Here is a 21,543-nt window from a genome sequence, read left to right on the forward strand (position 1 = left end):
CAGATAGTGATGCAACACTGGATCTCAGGGTAGTAAAGTATGTTTGTTCTTTTTGTTACCAGCCTCCAGGAAACATATGAAGCAAAGAGGAACGAATTCCTTGGGGAACTTCAAAGGAAGGAGGAAGAAATGAGACAAATGTTTGTCATGAGAGTAAAGGAAAAGGAAGCTGAACTTAAAGAAGCTGAAAAAGAAGTAAGAATAGCTCAGTCAATTAGCTACTCCTAATGGTTTTCTTTGATTATATTATTTCACAAATAAAACTTACAACAAAGGCACAAGACTCAAAGGCAAAACAAACATATATAAATTTAGATATTTTTGTTTTTCAGTATATTTCTAAGTAGTAATAACATATTTAATGTATTGTTTCATTAGTACAATGATGTAAACTAGTTTTTTTATAGTCTTATCCGTAACCTTACACAGCGACCCAGACATGGTAAACTCTTCTGCAGTTATTTTAGTTTGTAATATGTTGTTTTTTGATGGTATTTACCATGCTTCTTATCAGCTCCATGAAAAGTTTGACCTCCTGAAAAGGACTCACCAGGAAGAGAAAAAGAAACTTGAGGATAAGAAAAAAGAGATTGAGGAAGAAGTCAGCATGTTCCAGAAGAAGAAGGCAGCCACACAACTCCTTCAGTCCCAAGCCCAACAAGCTGGAGCTCAACAGACCAAGAAAGACAAGGACAAGAAAAAGTAAGCCGCCACGTGTGACCTTTGTCCCATTTCAGCCATTGGCTTTGGCATGAATGTGGCTACCTGCCATCTTCTCATCTTCATATTGGGAAACTGGTCTTAATACTTTTTATTTATTTGATGTTTTATTGTGTTCATTAAAAAAGGAATATTAAAATGTGGGGAGAGAACACATTGGATGCAGAAAAGAAAAAAAACAGCATAAAATGTGTACTTACAATATGCAGCTTTTTTTTTCTTGACTATTGTGAGAAGCCAGGACAGGCCTTAGTTCATCCAGAGACCATCTGATCTTTACCTAAACTAGAGCATGTATGTCAATTTGGCAGCCGGAACATATGTTCCTGCTGCACATGAAGACAGGAGAAGGCAAACTGGATAATGTCCCCCCTTGTAAGATGAGCTGATTTTCAGCTAGTTAGTATATTTTATTGTACACTAACTGATTGCAGGTAGTGTTTAATCCCATAGACAACAGAATATATTTCAAAGACTATGGGTTTCCCTGCAAAAGTTAAGTTGGTGTTTAGTGCTACTAATTGCAGGTTACAAATACATATTTAGACAAAAATCACTTTCAAGGTTTTCATGTGCAAGTGGGCATCAAAAGGGTAATAGTTACAGGATGAGTCAATAATGGTCCAACACCGGAGTTCCCTAAAGAATGTTTTGTCTCTCTGGAGAATATATTTTTACCTTGCATACAGGGGTGCTTGGGCCCAGACATAGCTGACTTCAGAGAATATGATAAGCCCCTAGTGTTTGTTAACATGAAGAGCTTTGCAGTGTTGAGATCGTGGGTTTACAGCCCTGAAAATGACAAATAACCCCAAAGTTTTACATTCAGTATAGATGAAGTGAATGAGCAAAAGTACTTTAAATAGGATAAATCACTAATAATTAAAAACCTACATTCTGACAAAATAATAATTGAAAATATGATTAAAAAAATCATTTGGCAAACATTTCCATCAAAACGATCATCTAATCAACAGAAAATAATGCAAAGTGTAATGCTAGCTTAAGGACCCATTCAGAAGGGAACAATCCATAGAATTAACATTCAGCTTTTTCCTCAATCCTCCTCACCTCACACAGTAGTGTATTGCCCTGTGTTGTGGTGTGTTGCGTTGCCTTAAGGCCTCTGGGTGCAATGAAATGTGTCTTTGAGGCAGCAAGGCTGGCATTTACATGATACAGACATTGTTTTACTTTTTTTAGCACAATTTTTAGCTTAAAAAAGTGTGCCATACAGTTTATCATGTGCACTTTACAGCTTTTGCACTTATGCAAGCACTAGTTTAAATGCACCTTAAAATTCACCTTTGTAATACATTAGAAATGTTTTCCTGCCCTTTTCTGCTAACATATTAAATTCAAATATATTTATCACAAAATAAGTAGCTAACCATTGTAGGACACATTTACATTTTACAGTTTATGGTATACCTGCATTTATAGTCCAGTGCTGCTCTGTTCTTTGTTAGCTTATTAGCTTTCCACAGGTCTCTTCCATACTCATGAAGCTGTAATAATATCTGAAAGAGCTCTGCATATAAACAGACACTATGGGCCTGATTTATGAAAGCTCTCTAGATTGGAGACGTTAGACTTAGCATGGGAGAACCTGGGTGATCCAGCAAACCTGAAACGGATCTGCTCTAGGACTGAAAGCATTTGCCAACTAATAAAAAATTATTTTTAAGAAATCCATTTCATGTTTGCTGGATCACCCAGCTTCTCCCTAGTCAACCTGGCAGCACTTTGATAAATCAGACCCTATGTGTTTCTTTGAAACAAGCCCACAGACTTGAAAGGCATTCCTTCTCAGCTTCCTATTACTAAGTTTTTTTTTTTGTTTTTTTTTTTAGAGAAAACATAACTTGGTTTCACATTTATCTTTGTCTGCTGCTGCTACTGCCTGTTGTAAAATTTCAATGTATCAAATTTTTCTCAGTACCAACATGTTACTCTTAAGCATATGCTGGGAATATAAGTGTTGAGATAGCTTCTCACTTATGCTGACCTCCTAAGTGTCAAAATGACTCAGTTTTCTCCAGAGGATGTGCATAAGTATGTGTCCAAGGAAGGAAGTTACTTGTTTTTTAATAAACTTATAAATCTTCTCTTAAAAAAAAAATGATCAGGATATACTTGAAAACCTCCACTTGTGAGCCAATGGTCCAAGTTGTTGTTTTATACCAAATAGGAAGTGAGCAGTTATCAAATTTAACTTTATAATGTTTTTACAATAAGTTGTGATCCCCATGAAGTACTTGATTACAGATATAATAAAGATATTGGTTACCTAACTTGACATTGCACTGAGCTCTATAAGTAAATCAACAATATAGACAAATTAGGAAAATTCCAGGTCTACACCAGTGAATATTGTTATCATTTCACAAATATGTGTCTGGCTAGTCTGGAGACAATATAAACTTTTCTGGGGTGGTGCGACAGGGTAGAATCATGTAACATTAGAGGCCTCTGGCTGTAGATAATAGCCTGGCCTTTTTTATAAAAAAATATTGTGTGCTTGGCCAAAATGCAAAATGCATTCTTTCTCCTTTCCTCACATATTCCACTGTGTTATGGTCACCATCTAGTGGTTCCCTACAGTACAATAACTGATAGTAATACAATGTTGGTAGATAAATCTTTTTTACAGGATGGTTTCATCTACATGAGGTCTACAATACCTAAAAAGTATGCATATCATTTAAAAGTAGACAAGTCCATTTATGTATTTTTAAACGTGTGTTTACTTTAAGAAATTGTTAATGATACGTTATACCTAATTGAATAAAACTGAGATTTGGTGCCTAGTAATGGTGCCCATGAAAAAAAAAATGTTAGTATTTTAAAAGTTACTGAGATGCTGCCAGCAGTAACGTAAATTCAAGACTCTCCACATTTTGGTTGCTGGCAGTGGCATTTAGAAGAAAGCTGTTCCTATACTATAATAAAAATATATTGGTACTGATAGAGTATGTAATAAAATAAAAAAAATATTTTTGGCATAGTTTTTTGAAATTAGTCATAAATAAAATGGGGCACTTATTTCAGGAGAATCCTTAGTCTAAATGGTCATTTTATTATATCAAAGACCATAGAGTTTACATAATAAAAACTAATTAACTTTATTTTGTTATTTGTTTTTATATTGACTTTGTGCTTGTTCTTTTTTTTAAGCCAAATGAAACAATTTGTATTTGTTATTGTATTGCAGTCAGGCTGTATATACAACAATACATAGGCTGCTATTTTATTATTATTATTATTATTATTGTTTAGATGCTTAGTGCTGCAGCAGGGGTTTGTATACTCTGTGCTGGCAGTATATTGGCGAGTTGGATCACTACTCACTAAAACACAGCAGCACGTTTCTAGCAGCCTGCTTCCTTTGGAGCATCATGTAGGGCCTTTGGAGAACCGGGCTTCTGCTTGATTGTGAGAGCAGCAGTCTGTCAGTCACTCTCCAACAGGGTATTTTAACTATTGCCCTAACAAGTAGCAAGTGAAAACCCTAAAGAGACAGCATATGTATTGCTTTATATGGGGCCTGGCCACAAAGCAGTAAAAAAATACAAGTGTTTTAATAGATTTTAAGTTGTTTTAAGCAATGATACGTTACTTTGATGCTGTACTAACAGAATTTTGTTTTACCACACCTGCATTATGTAAGTTTCTAAATTTGGTATATGTGTCAAGCTTTGATATTACATTACAACATATGAAATTCTTTACTTCTCTGTTTATCGTTCTCATCTCTTCACCATATTTTTATTTTTAGTTTGCCTATGTTCATTGCATTAGAAATCAAACCTGCAACTATCAGAAAAGCGATATCACCGAATATGCAGTTACTTTTGACAGTATTATGCAGTATGCATTGTATCACAAATGTTTTCAGAGTGTCATTATATTTTAACATTTTGTCATGTAGCCATTGATTTCTAGTAGTAAACATACCATTTTATTTCAGAGCTTGACACATAAACCATAAAATGATTTGGTTTGATGAGATTTATTTGTGTGTATTTTGTGCAATGCGAATAAGATCAAGGTAGGACCGTTTACTCCAAAGATGAGTGGTGCTCTTTTTGTTCAGTTGTGTTTTGTTTTATACTTTTTTTTTCCTTAATTTCAAGTTTTCCATTTCTAATGTGAGTGTTTTTTTGTATGTCTCCCCCTTTGTGTGTGTTTTGTTTTCTTTTAACTTACAGTGCAAGCTTCACATAAAGTGTGCCGAGCCCAGGATGTCCTACTATTCACCTGCTTTTTGCAGTAATGTGTCCCTGCCATTTGTGTTCCTCGACACAGATCACTAATCACTCACTAAACACATCATGTTTGGCTGCACGTGGAGAGACTGCGTGCATTTGGACTCTTTTGTTTTGTTGCTGGGAAGCGAATGTTGCCAAGCCTGGCCTGCTCCGAATGGCAAAAATGTGTGCCTTTGCCAATCACTGTTGTGCTCCTGCTGGCTAAAACCCATCTAATCCTTGAAGACCTTACCTGCATGTTTTCATAATGGACCCCTCAACAGGACTGCTCTTCGGACCTCAGACAAAATGGCTGCTTTGGTCAGCTGACTAATGGGCAGTCTGTGTGTGACTACCACTTAAGAAATCAGTTTAACATCAATTAGGTTCATCCCTTTTAAACTAGATAGATAGATATATATATATTGTGTTGATTCTCATTTAACGTGAGTATTTCATATAGCGAAAACACATTTTAATGAAAACTGTATGTCCCCCCCAAACACCAGTGTGAATTGTTCCACTTAGCTTTGCACACTTTATTTGCTGAAATCTGACATCACCTTAACACAAAACTCTTTACACTGGTTATGGTGGAACTGACTTAACTAAAAAAAAAAAGAAACACATCAGTGTTTTAATGATGCTGCTAACTAAGCATAAAACGGTGAAGGAAAAAAAAAGTCCACCTTTCAGTCATTGAGCCTATATTTTAATCTTTATAGGGACAGTGCTATGGCAGCATTGTAGGTCTTGGCTTACCACAGCAGCTTCATGCTTTTGCTTCATTTTCTTTGTCCTGGGCCTAGGTTTTCACTGTGGTGCACTATGGTTAGGCGAGGCAACTGGCTTACAAAGCAACAAGAACTTTCCTGTTTTAAAAATGTTACAGAGCTCCAATAAATGTAATTTTTAAGTATTCCTCACTTTTGTACATTTACTCCAGAGGGCAGACTGTGTGTATGTATGTGTGATGGAGCTCCTAGACCTCTGTCCATTGCTGTTCTTTTCAAGTTTAAGAGTAAGCTCTCCACATTGCAACCCCAAGCAGATGTTGTACTGGCATACATGGTAAGAAAACTGACTAAACTGTGTCTTATATTCTTTTTCTATGCCGTTCTTCCTGGACAGCTCCTTACCTTTTCTGATACATTCCAAGAAGTGGCGACCCATGTTTACCTATTGACTTCTGGATTTCTTTCTCTTCTGATGCTGTTTTACTACTTCATTCTGCTCATTGTTAGGTAGCCTGTCTCTTTTCTTGCTCACAAGCTCGCCTGGATCACTCCCCCTCCTCAAGAAATTCACATCCCACTCTGCCTGTAGCTGATTCCATCACTTGCAAGCCAGTCGTGCTGGAATGCATCCAATATGCATCTTTATTACTTGATAATGCTTTGATGGGGGCAGTGTTAATTTTATTTCTCACAAACTAAACATGGCTCTGGGTAGCATTAGATATGGAAAAGACCACTATGCAAATATCACTAATCAGGGACATTAAAGCCTATTGGCTATACTTTAAATGAAGGGTCGGAATTCTGACCATAAACCAGTTTCCTAATCACGTTTGGTCATTCATTCATAATTGCTTGATAAATCTTGCTCTGGTTGTCATTTTGTGTGCTGCTTTTGCTGTGTTTGTATTGCACATTCAAACTGAAATTGTGAGATTTCTTTTCTGGTTAGTTTTAAATTTGTGGGCTCACTTTGCTTTCTATCACTTTTCACATTATAGAAAAGATATGGTAAAAAAACATGGCTAATCTCAGGAATTTCAGCCTTAAAGTGAATTGTTGCTCATATATAGTGCCCAAATAGTGCAGGCAGACACTATGTAAAGAAAGACATTTTGTGAGCTGAATTTCAGGTCCATTGACCAGCAGTTCCCCATGCATTGTATTATCATTGTATGCTGATTGCTTCGGGCCTGTCCTCTGTGGTTGTGCCCTAGTCACTAAGGATTGGATAGTGACAGCCCAGTCACCCTGGATTTTGTTGTGTTCTGGATTACAGGTAAAAGCCCACCTGATTGGAGACAGCCTACCTAAACCTGAATAGTTGTTTTTAGTCTACATGTTTCTAATTTGGTTATAGCTGTGTAAAAATGTTTGCACTGTTTGTACCCTTTTGTAATTAGCTATTTTTAAGCAAAACAAAAGACAATATAAAAACATTTCATTTACACAGTGACCCATCCAAGCTTTTATTCCATTACCTATCCCTGGGCCATGTTTAGTGCATTAGCCCTGCACCTGTATGGCGTTCTTTCTGTCTCTATTTTTTTTCACAGTAGTCCTTGGCTGTGCACGGAGTAAAATGGCTTACCTTCCATATGTTTGGATGCGCTTCCCCTTCCAGCATGTAAGTATATATACAGTATAGTTTACTGAGATCCCAGGTACAATTGCCAAGTGCTATAAATACGGAGTATATTGACAAAGAATAAAATGGTGTGTATTCCTAATTATTAGGAAATAGTAAGCATGCAAGTAGTTTTTCCTAAATAAATAATTCTGGAGTTGGAATGGGTCTTGTTTAAAAGCAACCAGGAAAATTCTTCCTTTCGCTCATTTGTACTACTCTGGAAGAATTGCATACAAATAAACAATCCAGGTGTAGAGGGGATAAAAAAGAGAATTCTATGAAAGATATACATAATGGCATATATTTAAAAACCTGTTTGCATAGTGATTTGTTCAAAGAAAGTGCTTGTATATTCGTTCCGTCCATACGAACCAACATTCACACTTAGGTCAAAGGCTATTTTTAAATCAGTGGGAGTTGTGTGAATAGCTTTAATCTAATGTTCTAAATTGAAGGTTACCATTACTTCAGTTTAGAACAAACATTGCGAGGTTTCCGACCCCCTTCTCTTACTTTTGCATCGGATGTTTACGGGGTATTTTATCTTCAGAATAAATATTCTTACTTCAAAAACAGATGTTCAAAGTCAGCAAAGAACATTCACCCATGTTTAAAGGATGCAAAACCCATACAAAAGGTGAAGTAACAAAACCTATCCTTTTGTAAAGAAAAAGGTAGATACATAGGGATGGTATTTATGCCTTTTGTGCAGTTGCAGCATTTGCACATTGAGTTTGAGAAATGTGTTACTATATATTTTCTCTTTTTTTATCCTTTTATGCACTCCCAACAATGCCTCTGATCAGACAGCAGATGGTGCCCTGGGAGAATCTCCTCCCCGACCTGGATCAGGGCACTAAAAAGCTCCTGGACAGTCTGTGATGCTACAGCTGCACCTATACATAATGTCCCAGGGGATTCTTATTGGATTCAGGTCTGTGGGGTGGGGGAACGTGGGGACTAGTCAAGGACTAACACCAAGAGGAACTCCAGTGCACCGGCATAAGGTTTGACAATGGGTCGGAGGCTTTTATCTGAGTACCTAACAGCAGTTGGTAGCATGTGGAAGTCTGATTGGCCCTCCATGTCCTCCCAGACCATCTCTGACCCACTGCCAAACTGGTCATGCTGGCCAATGATAAACCTGCCAATTCTGGTGTTGTCTGGCAATTGAGATGCACAACGCTGGACTGTAAGCACAGGTCCCACTACAGTCCATCTTTTAGGATTCTAGCAGTGCACTTCTGTTCCTCTTTGCACAAAGACGCAGATACTGTTCTTTCTGCTTCTGCAATGTTGCCCCTCCTGTCCACCTGTTGTTGGCTTTTATTTGCCCAAAGCAGGTGAAATTGATTCACAATTATGCTTCCAAACAGATAGATATCGCAAAAGTTTAATTGACTTGGTATTAAATTTTCGAATGTCCCTTCATTTTTCTGAGCGATGTAGTGTAAGTATCACAAAAACCTAACAAGTTAGCTAACTAGTAATCAGATAATAAGACAGGGGGGTCCTTTACAGGTCTGTTTACAGGTCATGTGACTTAATGTGACTTACAACAAACAATTGGTGGTGAATCAATCACTGTCATTAAAATAATGTGAACTCGTAATATGTCTGACAACTGCAGAGAATAAATTAATTTAGTGTAATAATGACCACTAGTATGGAAAACATGTACAGATAGAGTAGCAAAACTTATAAACCATTTGTAAAAAAATACAGCAGATATTCACACAGTGTATGTACCTTTTCCAGTTCTCTTTTGTACTTAAATGAGAACACAATATATTTATCTGCTTTCTAAGCGAGTGCTACAAGGAGAATCGGTTGATACACAATACAGCCAGACCAGAACCTTGCTGCAGTGCCACTACTGGGCTTATGTATCAAAGTGATTATCCCTTCCCCAGTACTTCATACAATATGATCATATGATGTTCAATCCTAATGAGATTTAGTACAGGAGTATATAGTGCTGCAAGTACATTAGTATGAGCTGTTGTAAGATCTTTGGGCTGCTTCTGTATATAGATTAAATACACCCAATAATGTTATGCTAAGCATGATTTGCAGCTATCGTAAAAAAAGGTTTAGTTTACAGGGTTTAGTGTAGGGTCAATACAAACATCCTTGCCTGTGATGCTGTCTTGGTCGTACCCTTCAACTCTGCTTTCCATTGCTTTGCTTTTTATTGCTTCTTCCAGTAATTCATGGGTCGTCACATTTTTCTCATTGTCCATCACGTCCTGTTCATTTGCAGTGCATTTGGATAAACAAGTTGTATGCCATTTGGTAAGCTTGTGGATGCAGCCTAACACTTGCTGTCACGTTTTAACATGACCTTTTTTCCTCTTTGAACATAAAGCTGTGAACAGCATTAGGAATAATGTTATGTTATACTTTAATTTTTTTTATATAAATATATACCATTTGCCTTAAATTGTAGCTTTAGAAATTTGAATACCAGTGTTGTTAAAGATATAAAATGGATGTCTTGTTTTCCCTTTTTTTCCCCTTGCATCCAGTGTTAATGCAGTATTATTATAATTGATGCATATAGTAGGCACTTGTTATGTGTTTAAATTTTTAAACATTTTGTCTTTCGAAATATAAAACTATACAAGTTATTTTGAATACAATTTTGTATGTTGGACAGAGGACATGTTTTGTTGCCAGCACTCAACAAAAAATATACTTTTACCCCAACTTCATGTGTGTGTCCTTTTCTTGTTCAAATGCATTTGTTCCTTGAGACAATTGTATATTACAAATGCTGCTGGTTGCCAATACAACTTCTGCCTTTCCTCAATCACTGAGCAGAGGGTACCAGTTCGAGTTTTCTGGAACCCAAATGGCTACTTTCCATTTAAGACCTTTGAATGCACTGTACAATGTACTTTGTGTGTCAGATATGTGTTTGTATATATATAAATGTATCCACCAGTGTAAAAAAAGTGTTTTATGTGTCCACCTAATATTAGAAAGAAAAGGAATACCATCAACATACATATTTGTAAATACTAGTAAAGAGGAATTCCAGGCAATATAAAAAGCCCAACATCTTTTAAATGAGCACAAAATAAAACACACACAAGGAACCCATTTTTTTTTATTAGTATTGTGATGCAAAAAACTGACCCACACTGTTCTCAGTGAGCAGGCAGTCCAAAAAGCTATGGTGATGGATGTGGTTCTTATTGGTCAGCACAGGATCATGGTGTCTAAATATTTTCATACCTCTAAGAGGAAGTTTATTATAATATATACATTAAAAAATATTTTATATATTCTCTAGTGGCATAGGAAGATTGTATTATTTTTTTTTTCAGGTTGCAAGTTCCCCTCCAAATATAAAAGGGCTCGGATAAATTATTTAGAGTAAATTTTTCTTTCTATCAATAGGTATTTTGTTTCACAGCCTAGGCAGTCTGGATACCAGTCTACAGAGACTAGTCATTACTGTTGAGTGTCTGAGGTTTTCAGCCAGCAATCTGTTCTTTGCAATCTGATATGGTTGGATTTGTGTACATAGATACATACAAACTATATATAGAAAAAAGATGAACATACGCTCCTCCCACTGCTCAGACCTGAGGGATGGAGCAGATCTTGCCAACATACAATTGGTAATTGGCATAACAGCCCATCAGCATACCTTGCTGGGTCTCTGGCTTGTGTACTACAAAAAAATAAAAATCTTAGAGCAAGACAACATCTGGTACATTGCTACCCTTGCCAAATTGAGATCCTGTAACTGTAGTACAAAAATCTTCCTTCAACACCACTAAATTGTTTCTGACACTATGGCAGTTTCCTGCAACTTCCCAACTGTGATTCCTAATGAGAAGTTGTTAGGTTGCCTTTGATGTAGGGTTACCATTATCCCATTTAATTTCATAAAGAACTAAAGAAAATCAAAGGCCAGTATTATACTATGTGTTCTTTACAACATCCATGACCTGTTTTACTTTTCAGATAGGTGTATCCTCTGAGAGCACTGCAGTAGTTTTGTTTTCATTACAACGTTACTACTGTTTAGTCTGAACCAAACTTGGTAGGGTCCACCATACTGTCATGGACAAGGTTCAAGAATTTATTAATTCCTCCACCTGTTGTCATACAGTAATAAGACCTAATTGTCTTTCATTTCAGTTCCTTGTGTGCGATACCTCTTCCCCCCAGATCTCATTCTACAGGGTGTATTATGGGGCAGTTGGCAGCCATGTCTCAGTCTTTTGCTCCACGAGCAACTCTAATACCATGGTTCTATCAAGTTTAGGACTTCTTTTAGGCTAGCAGGTTCAATTAGGATTGACACCAATAAACAATGCATGGATTAGTGACACCCTGGAACAGTCCAAGAAGGTTTGTCTTGCACTTTTATACACAAGGCAGTGAACAAGAACTGTTTTCACTGTAAGAGGGCTGGGTTTTGTACACGTTCAAGTGCATAAAACAAAACTCTTCATCTAACTACTAATTAAATTCAAGTCCATTTGTGACTGGGTTCCCCCTAATTGATTTCTTTAAAACACAAAGGAAGCAATTAATCTTTTTCAGATTTATGACGGCCTTTTCACACAGTGAAAGCAACTGTGAGCACTTTCGTCATCAGTCGGCTCACATTTATAAAGGTCTGTGCACAGCTCATGTAAATAAGGTATACCCACCTGGTAAATTATGGACTACAAAATGATATACAGATGATAAGCCATGAGGCTGCAAGACCCAGAGGAGAACCTATGTTTTAGTCCATAATATTCATAAACCATGGAGCCCCTCACTGTTTGAAAAATCTAGATGGCGCTACACACTGTCCACAACGCTAGACAGTGCCTAACAATGGCCCTGATTTCATAAAGCTCTCTAAGGCTGGAGAGAATACACTTTCATCAGTGAAGCTGGGTGATCCAGCAAACCTGGATTGGATTTCCTAAAAGTCATTAGCTTTTGTTAGCAAATGTTTTAAATTCTGGAGCAGATCTATTCCAGGTTTGCTGGTCACCCAGCTTCACTGACCAAAGTGTATTCTCTTTAGCCTTGTAGAACTTTATTAAATCAGACTCCTTGTATACATGTGGCATTTTTTTACATTGTAGGAAAGACCATTATGACACATACCCAGGCATGAGCAGAAGGAGCAGCCTACTGGTATATGTGACATACGTATCCCAAGAGGCTGTGACATAAGTTTACCACGGTGGTAAAAATGAAAGTGGAGGGGCCCTTCTTTTTTTTAAATTATATAAACGTGATAGCCTTTTAGATAGCGTATTATGGTGAGAGGTCCCCTTTATTATGTTGTTCCTTTTTTATTTTTATTTTTTTAACTGCATTTATTTTATATATATATATATATGCAAAATAAATGCAAATATATATATATATATATATATATATATATATATATATATATATCTTCCTGAAGAATATATAAATAAATAATGGGTGCTGCCACATTCTTTATTTCTGGATGTGGATTGGTATTTTGTTGGTAATTTATGGACCCCATTTTGTGTATTCTCATCTTGCATTGTAAAGCAACCTCTTTCACTTGTACTGTCTTTGTCCTATCTTTATAATGGTATAGTTTGTGCATGCCTTTTACATGCATTTTGTTGGTGTGTACCTAATAAAAAAACAAAACTAATTAAGACTTTATTTTTTTAACATTAGAAAAGCAACATTAACATATCACATAAATTTACCTGTGTTTAAGATGAGGATTCTAAAACTATTGAAGTGTGATGACACCATGTACCTCTAGTGTTGCTAATTTCTGTATACACAAACCTCCAGTAAATCAACCCCATACATAGTAAAGTAATATACAAATAAGTAATTTTATTGTCTGCCCAGAGCAAGTGTAATTACAGAGACTGCTGTCTTCTGTGACCTTTTCCCGTGCATAAACTAGTACATGCACAGAGCTGACCCACTGGAAGGCTGTGGATATGAAGAGATGGCACCACCCGAGGCCTTTCAATGATGCTATATTACAAGCTACTTTAAGGTCATGTTAAGTATTCTGTACTGATGTTTTAATTGACTCTAGAGCTGACCATTAAAAATGCTTTTGCTAACATCGATGACAGCTGAATCATTAAAATATCTTGCCATGTGATACAGAATGTGCGCCCTAGTTTGTAAAGTATTCCTTTTTTTTTAAATTCAAAGTTCATGTCATTTTTATAAGTGAGCTCATCCATTATGGTTTGTGGTCATAAAAGTAAAATATGGAAACTTGAATGATTTTATTTAATCACTTCAGCCACAGAGTATGTGAGCTGTTCAAATTCAGTCCAACATTTGTTAGGTAATGCAGCATAGTGGTACATTTAAAGTGTTTCTATTGTTTAAACTGCTGCAGTGTTAGCTCAAGCTATATCATTTAGGAAATTGTATTACTGGAAACATATATGAGACCAAAGTTATTTAAAATAGCTGTTGTGAGAATAGTTGCTTTCCTAAAGCAGCTGACTTCCTGTTTAGTAATCCCACTTTAGCCTCTCCAACCCTAAAATGACCAGAAGCACACTTAGGATAGTAAGCTGCAAGGCATTTGTTTAGGTGTGAAACGTCAGAGGTATATCTTAACTCAAACACAAATATATATTGTGTAAATATTTATTAAAAAAGTGTGTGTATATCTGCCTTGTGTTATGTTAACCTTTACTTCTGTAGATGTAACATGTGGTTTAGAAAGGACAATAAAAGTTATGGTTTGTGAACTTTGTAAGCGTTGTTATAGGAAACCTGAACTGTGAGAATTATTTGAACTGACATTGCCGAGCACCTACTTGTTCCAGAGCAGTCACTAAATCTAATAAACATAAATGATTAACATTTTAAGTCTGCAGCCTAAATATATAAGTACAGTTTTTCTCTAAATAGAGCACAAGGGGGACAACAAAGAAATAAAATAAAACAAAATTCAAACTTAGGGGGATATATTTTATGTAAAGTAATGGAAAGTTGTCATTGCTCAGATTGTGTGACCATTTAAGGATTATTTTTTTCTGAGTGTATATAAAGACGTGTTCCTTTTAAATACTGTTTGCCAAGTCTACAACTAAAATAAGCTACACTACCCACCTTCCTTATAGATGCTTACCTATATTTGTTCCAGAGTCTAGAACTACTACAGTGTTTGTGCAAGCTGCACTGGGTTGCATTGTTTTGAATGGAAGATAACCAGTATAAGTAGCTGTAGAATTAAGGCATAAGTTAGGGATGATACACTTGCTCTTAAAAAATGGCAGATGTTGAGGAATTTCATTGTCTAACAGCACCCAGCAGCCAGTGCACTTTGCTTAATCATTTTAAGTGTCCTTAAAATATTTAGAAGCAAAATCGGTTCCTATTGGCATTCTTACATTTTTGGACCCACTAGGACACACAGAAAAAGATCACTTTCTGTCATATGGCAAAATGGCAGAAACAGAGTATTCTATGATTAGGTAAATTCCAGGAATTGGTGATATTTGACCCTATGTTAAAACCATAAACCCAGGATTTGTTGATATATGGCCATATATTAGAATCATATCTCCAGGGATTGGTGATATATGGCCCAAAATTAGAACCATAATCCCACTGCTTGAATATTCTTTTTTTCTTTCTTTTTTTCCAGTAGCCTCTTCTTTATATAAGCAACCTGTTGACAGTCCTCCACCTCTCCTACTATGGACTTTAAGGGGGCCAGAAGACAAGCAGTCTTGATCACCTCTTGGATGATTTGCCTCATGCATTCTTTTGTTCTTCCTTGATTTTTCCTTCTGTGGGTTACATGTTGATGTATACTGTGTCTGTGTACGCACCACTTTTATATATGATTGCAGAAGTAAAAGCACTATGTGGCCTCATGGGTGTGTAAAATATAAAGCTGTTTGCCAAAGGGCATGGCATTTCACTGACTTGCTTTAGTGAAGTAGCTGTAAGGTACCCTTACATACATATTTTATGCTATGTACACTGCAACCTCTCCCCCAAAATTGTTCTTTTCAGGTAAAGTCCAGATTCTCACTCCACAAAAGGAAGTAGAGTTCCTGTGAATGGAGAATGTCTAACAAAATTGAATTGGAAGATTGGAAACTTAAGAAAAAAGTACTGTTTATGAAGGATATAGACTGCAATGAAGAGGCTTGAAGAACTTATAGATGTGACTGTGTATCAGTTTTCTTTGTTTCCTGGCTTTAGGAGGTTTTTTGGAACAGCTGACCTTGATATTCTAACACCTGTGGTGCCTACACCACCTTGTCTGTGGGTCATTGTAACTGATAACAGCTCACTAAAGCACTACAGAGAACACAAAAGCCCAGGTTATACGATACAACACCGTTTCCATACTACAGATAGGATAACTGGCACCTCCTACATAGACAAACACTGCAAAAACCCATTTGTTACACAGGTCAAACTCCTATAAGGGCGCCTTAACTGTCTAAAGCTATGTCAGATGATTATTGTCTTAGATGAATATTTGTGCTAGTCTCCACTGTGACATGTACAGTGCTCTCCACAGTAGATTTAAGTATTACCACTGTGTATTTTAATTGAAGAGAGCACAGTGGGGTTCTGTTCACCGATCCTCCATTCTCCATAGAACAGAACACTGCTGTGTTACAAATCAGAAACATTGTTCCCCCATCTGAAATCTATTGGATGTCCGTACAGTTCTGATATTTACACATTTGCTGCTGTAATTGAAACTTTGTAAATATATTCAAAGTTTCACAGACTGATCACTAAAATTAGATGTAGCATTATTTTTTAAACCAAAAGGCGGCATGTTGCTTTAGTGCATGCACAGGCCCGTGCGTTTTCAAGCAAGCACGTTTGATTTTCACGTCACTGCCGCTTAAGTGAAGTCTTGGGTGATGTGAATATAATGTGGTAGAAACAGCAAGTGGTTTATTGTACCATCTATATTCATCAAGGTTGTACAATCTATATGGTAAATGTTGTCAGAAGGCTGCCATTGTTGCAAAGAACATTTTTCTACTCATTTTCACACTGAGACATTTTGTATATAAAGCATAATACATCTGTGAAATATTGAGGAATGGGTATTCATACTTTATTAATGTACAATAATGACAATCAATTCAGTGTGCAATGTGAAAACTGGCTTGTAGCTATTTGTTTCTGTAAAGCCAATGGGGGTATTATCCTGCACTTCCTGGGGTTTTGTAGTCACTGGCACAGAAAGGCACAAACATTGATACAGTTTTTAAACTAAAGTGCTTGGTGCAAGAAAATTACATGTTCTTCCTTGTTTGTGTGGGTTTCCTATGGGCACTTCAATTTCCTCCCACCTCCCACACATTTGCAGTTAGGGTATTTGGCTTTCCCAGAAACTACCCTTGGTAGGTGTAGAACATAAGCTACAAAATAGCGTCAGGTACAATATGATTGTATGAAAAAATTAGGAAAAATAGTTTTCCTTTTTATTTTCAAATTTCCAATTTATTTTTTCAAAAATAATTGTAGTTTAAGGGCTGGTCCATACCTGCTTTGGGATCGAGTGATCTCATGTACCTGGCCAGCCACTTGGTCACCATCTGGCCTCCTAAAGAAACCATTGTCTGCATGGCTGCACTGGCGGCAGTAAGCAGTACTGTACTGCTCACTGCAACCCTCATTTATTCTCTCTGAGGCTGTCCTGGGATGATGCTACATGCAGGGTCCTCCGAGAGACTATAGTTCACTATCATGAGGAAACAGTAACCACACTGTAACTTCACGAACAGTCTAAACATAGCCTTAAGCTTACCACTCTGGCTAAACTCTGAGCTAAGCAAGGGTTTTAGGAATTCCAGGGGGAACTAGCGTAGCCACCGGAGCTCCGGTGCCGCCCCCTTGCAGTTGCTCCCCTATTACCGTGGCCGGCGTTGATACCTCCGGCGCCGCAGTAAAAAGGAAAAGCTCCCTGAAGGTAAATCTCTCTCCTCCACTATACATATGGAGGAGAGGGATTTCACTTCAGGGGGCGTTCCCTGGTGGTGGGCGGAGCCATTAGGGTGGGTCCGGCCTAGTGTGCTCCCGCCCACCCCATAAATGGCCTAGTGGCCTTAAAACTTTGCCGATCCCTGGTAAGGAACAAAGAAGTTCACCTAGGTCCCAATTCACCCCAATGCCATATGTTGAGGTGTGTTTAAAGAATAAACCCTAAAAAAAGATGTCATATATTGCAGGTATTTCAACAATACAGAACATACCTGATGATCTTGTTATCTGAAAGTAAGCAGCCTTCTTTTGGTGTAAACCAATAGCCGTACCACTCCCCCCACTTCCTTTCCCCATAACAAAAGCAGACTGGATGACAACCATGATTTCTTACATATATACAGTGAAGACATTAGTGTAGCCACCCTAGGATAGAAAGAGTGTAAGATTACCAGGTGATGCCCCCACCTTTGTCTGCTCAGTGAAAAGGGAAGCCAGCAGACAAGTTTTGAAAAATAACTGCAATGCCAATCAGTAAGGATCGTTGTGATAATTACTACTTTATTGCCCCAGTTTTTTCCCCTTCAGCTGATGGAACTTTGATTAGGATGACTTAGTGTTATAGTATAATCATGGGAAAATCTGTCGGGGGGGAAAAACTATTGTATCGGCATGGACACAAGCTACTGCTTTGGTTTACTAAATCATTAAAGTATATGGGGTCATTGATAAAAGCCTTTGATCCTGGTGTACTATATAAGACCAACCTTACAAAAACACTAAATTTACCATGTTCACAAATATCTACTATATTAAATATATAAAATAAAACATTACAGTATGGAAAGGGGCACAGCAGAGACATTCACACAATATATTATATAAAAGAAATTAGACTGAGGAAGATGTTTATAATATTGTTTTTGTAGTAGGAGATTAACTGTGAAGGCAAACATTGTGAAGCCTATTCAATAAAATCAGAACCTAGAACAGAGTATCCAAGAGTAGAAATCAGAGCAAGTGTGATGGCTGTGGATGTGGCTATTACTGTGAACAGGAGTGCACAGGTGAATACAGCTATACAATGCTCTCCTTTATATGTGCTCTGCACTGGGGTGGTGAACAAACAGGGGCCTTATATTGTGTGATAATAATGAGTTTAGAACTTTGGGGGAACTATGATAAAATGAGCTTTTATGGATGATAGGGTACTATGATAATGAGGGCACTACAATTAGGCATGAACTAAAGGGGGGCACTATATTAAAGCATGCACTATGAGGCTAATATAATACGTGGAGAACTGATTAGGGATTGTAATAAATGGTGCACTATAGGGACACAATAGGGCACAATATTGAAGAATCCATTATTGGGGTATCATAATGTATATTGTAATGTATTATAATGTGGACCCTATATTGAATGGTGCCTTATGGGGCATTATAAATAGGAAAGAACTAATGGGGGGAACTTTAAAAGAGCATGCACTATGTGGGCATTAAAAGAAAGGGAGCACTATAAACAAGATGCTACAATGTAAGGGAGTACTACAGGAGCTCGGGAACAATAAATGGTGTGCCATAATGTGAGAAATGAATGATAATGGAGGCAATACTGTAATGGGGTAGTACAGGACACATTAAAGAAGCTGGGATATAGTGGAACAAATTGTGAGAGACACCAAAAATCCGCAATGTGTGTGTCCAATTTTGCCAATTCCCTTAAAAAATTACCAAGACACCAAGCGGGTCATGAAAATGAAAAAACTTGGGAACCACTGGTCTTAAAAGATAATATTCTATGTGAATCCATCATGGTTGTACATGATATTGTATGATGTATGATCAGTAATGTAGGAGTCACACAGATAAACTTGCATGTGTCACAAGCATACTTCAAGCAGTCCGTAGCCCTCTGTTTTACCTTGCCTGCCTCAGTGAAGTGTACAGTATATATATAAATCATGATATATGTAAGAAGTGTCTGTGAATATGAAGGATTTTTTTAAATGAAAAAATAAACCTAATGATAATGTAAAAAAATATTGATTATTTTGTGTGGTAATGCATAAGTATCAATCCTTTCAGTCTACATTTTATTTATTTACCTTTGTTATATTGTATGTGTTTTGTATGAAAATAAAATGACTGAGTCAGTCACTGAAATGTACAACTCAGGTTACTGAATCTTATAATAAAACACTCAGATTTACAGACTTCTGTCGTTTCATATTCTATTTTCTATGTTACAATATAAATGTCAATTATTCAATGTAATCTTCAATCATAACATATTTTCAATGTATATAGCTGAGAATATTTTATTATACAGAACTGGTTTTGCCATTTAAATAGAAAAATAAGGGTGAGAGCCATTATGTGTTCACATGGGAAGAACTCTCATATTACATTTTGAAAAGTATTCTTCAAAGCAAACCATGGCATTATTTTTAGTATTGGCCACTTAATACTTGTAGGGCCAGTTGGTGAAACATTGGGGTTGGTTTACTTAGAGTGAATTATATACTTGCAAGGGATAATTCACTGAGGTTGGTGAATCTCTGCAGACTTCAACCATCCAATCATGTTAAGGATTTTTTTCCTTGCATGTGATTGTGTATTCTTTTCAATGTTATTTTTCACATCAACTAAGCTAAGCGAATCTTCTTTTGCGAATTCTTTTAAAAAATCAAGCCCATTCACCTAAAGGCCTTCTACACCAAATAAAGTATAAGCCAACAGTCTGCTTTTGAAAAAGACATGTTTTTGGAGGATTTACATGCAATGGCCATAATGATGCATATGGGATTCTGGGTGGCATACCTTAAGATCAGATACAAACAGTGAATGTTGCTGAGCAGCTAAAATAGAGCATGCAAAACATGGAATATAAATTGTGAACAAACAGGAATTCTGGACCTTTGGTTCTGGGTTTATTGTATTGTGGTTCTTTAGCAGTGACCACAAACTTTATATGTAGAAAGATAGAACTGGGTACTGCTGAAAAGATATCTCTGCTGAACTAAAACAGGGGCTGCAAAATACTAGTTTCCTGATGGCATCTGTTTATGAGAATCAGAAGCAAGTGTGAAAATGTCAGAAATGCTGATTTGCATATCCACAGCTAAAAAGAAGAGATAAAAGAGAAGGCAAAAACATACTGGTATAAGAAAATCTATTTATCTAGATGTCTGTAATTTCTTTATAAATTATAGAGAATATGCACTTGCTGTAGTTAAATAAAAAAACAAAAACGTTAGATATCACTTTGGATTTTTGTATGCTGCTACTATTTTATGTACAGCACTGTGTAATATGTTGGTGCTATATAAATCATGTTTATTAATACTATTATTATTATTATTATTATTATTATTAATAATATTAATAATAATAATACCTAAGCCAGTAGCTGGAAGTGTGATACATTGCCAACAATTCCTCTCATCCTCCAGCAGAGGGTGTTATGTGGAAATGTCTTGACTGCCATTATTTTGGTAATCAAAATGCAGATCTGAGTCTGATCTACATTAAGCACTCTTTGGGGAAATTAAGTGTAATTCAGATGTCAAGAACGCAGAATAGAAACTTTCATTGTAAATTTTGTCTGCCTGGATAAATGGTAACATTTTGAAAAGCTGAAAACTTACTGAGGACCACGAGAGACCATGTGATTGATTTACTAAGATAAGTATTCCTAATCAAAATTTTGAAGGTTAATATTTCTTGAATTTGACTTTAAAAAAAAGTACTTGGATTTGCAAATTGTTCTTATGGGTGAAAAAGATTCCCAACCTATAAGCAAGGGGATGGGTAGCTATGCACATAGGCTGCTATCCAAGACCTCTAAAGTATTACCTTCAGTTTCTCCATATTCACATTAAGAATCACAAACTCCTGCAGGCTGTTGTTAGGACAATACAGCCTGCTCATTGGTCGCTCAGGCCCCACATATTGCATCTCAAGATGGTGGAAAGCCTATTCTCCAAGACCAGAAGGAGTTTTATGTTGACAGCAGGCTATGCCTTTTTTAGTTTAGGATTGTGTACATCAGGGGTAGGCAAGCTCCAGCCTTTAGGCCAGATACAGCCAAGCCAGAAGCCCATTCCGGCCTAGTGCCCCCCTGGTCGATCCGGCCTAATCCAAGCCGGCAGGGGTCAGCAACCTCCAGCTCTTGAGCCTCCTTGTTATGCCTCCCTTCCCTTTTTACCACAGCCAGCGTTAACACTTCCGCCGCCGGGGTAAGGGGAGAT

The 21,543-nt window shown here is 36.9% G+C and overlaps 1 protein-coding gene across 3 annotated transcripts in view; it reads left to right on the forward strand.

Moving 5' to 3' along the window:
- SEPTIN11 (septin 11) overlaps window positions 1–19,507 on the forward strand; it is a 57,914-nt gene extending 38,407 nt beyond the window's left edge. Inside the window, exons 8-11 of one of the 3 annotated variants that reach the window (XR_011919915.1) lie at window positions 63–195; window positions 515–702; window positions 4,932–7,334; window positions 14,974–19,507. Coding sequence is in view for 2 of the 3 variants with exons in the window: in XM_072405485.1 (XP_072261586.1) it covers window positions 63–195; window positions 515–702; window positions 14,974–14,992 (340 nt within the window). In the remaining variant the exon portion in view is untranslated. Of the gene's footprint in view, window positions 1–62; window positions 196–514; window positions 703–4,931; window positions 10,047–14,973 lie in introns of those variants that run through there. The other 2 variants (XM_072405485.1, XM_072405486.1) reach the window with 2 other exon arrangements.
- The last annotated feature ends 2,036 nt before the right edge of the window (window positions 19,508–21,543 follow it).

Source organism: Pyxicephalus adspersus, chromosome 3 (assembly GCF_032062135.1).
Source record: "Pyxicephalus adspersus chromosome 3, UCB_Pads_2.0, whole genome shotgun sequence".
Taxonomy (NCBI): domain Eukaryota; kingdom Metazoa; phylum Chordata; class Amphibia; order Anura; family Pyxicephalidae; genus Pyxicephalus; species Pyxicephalus adspersus.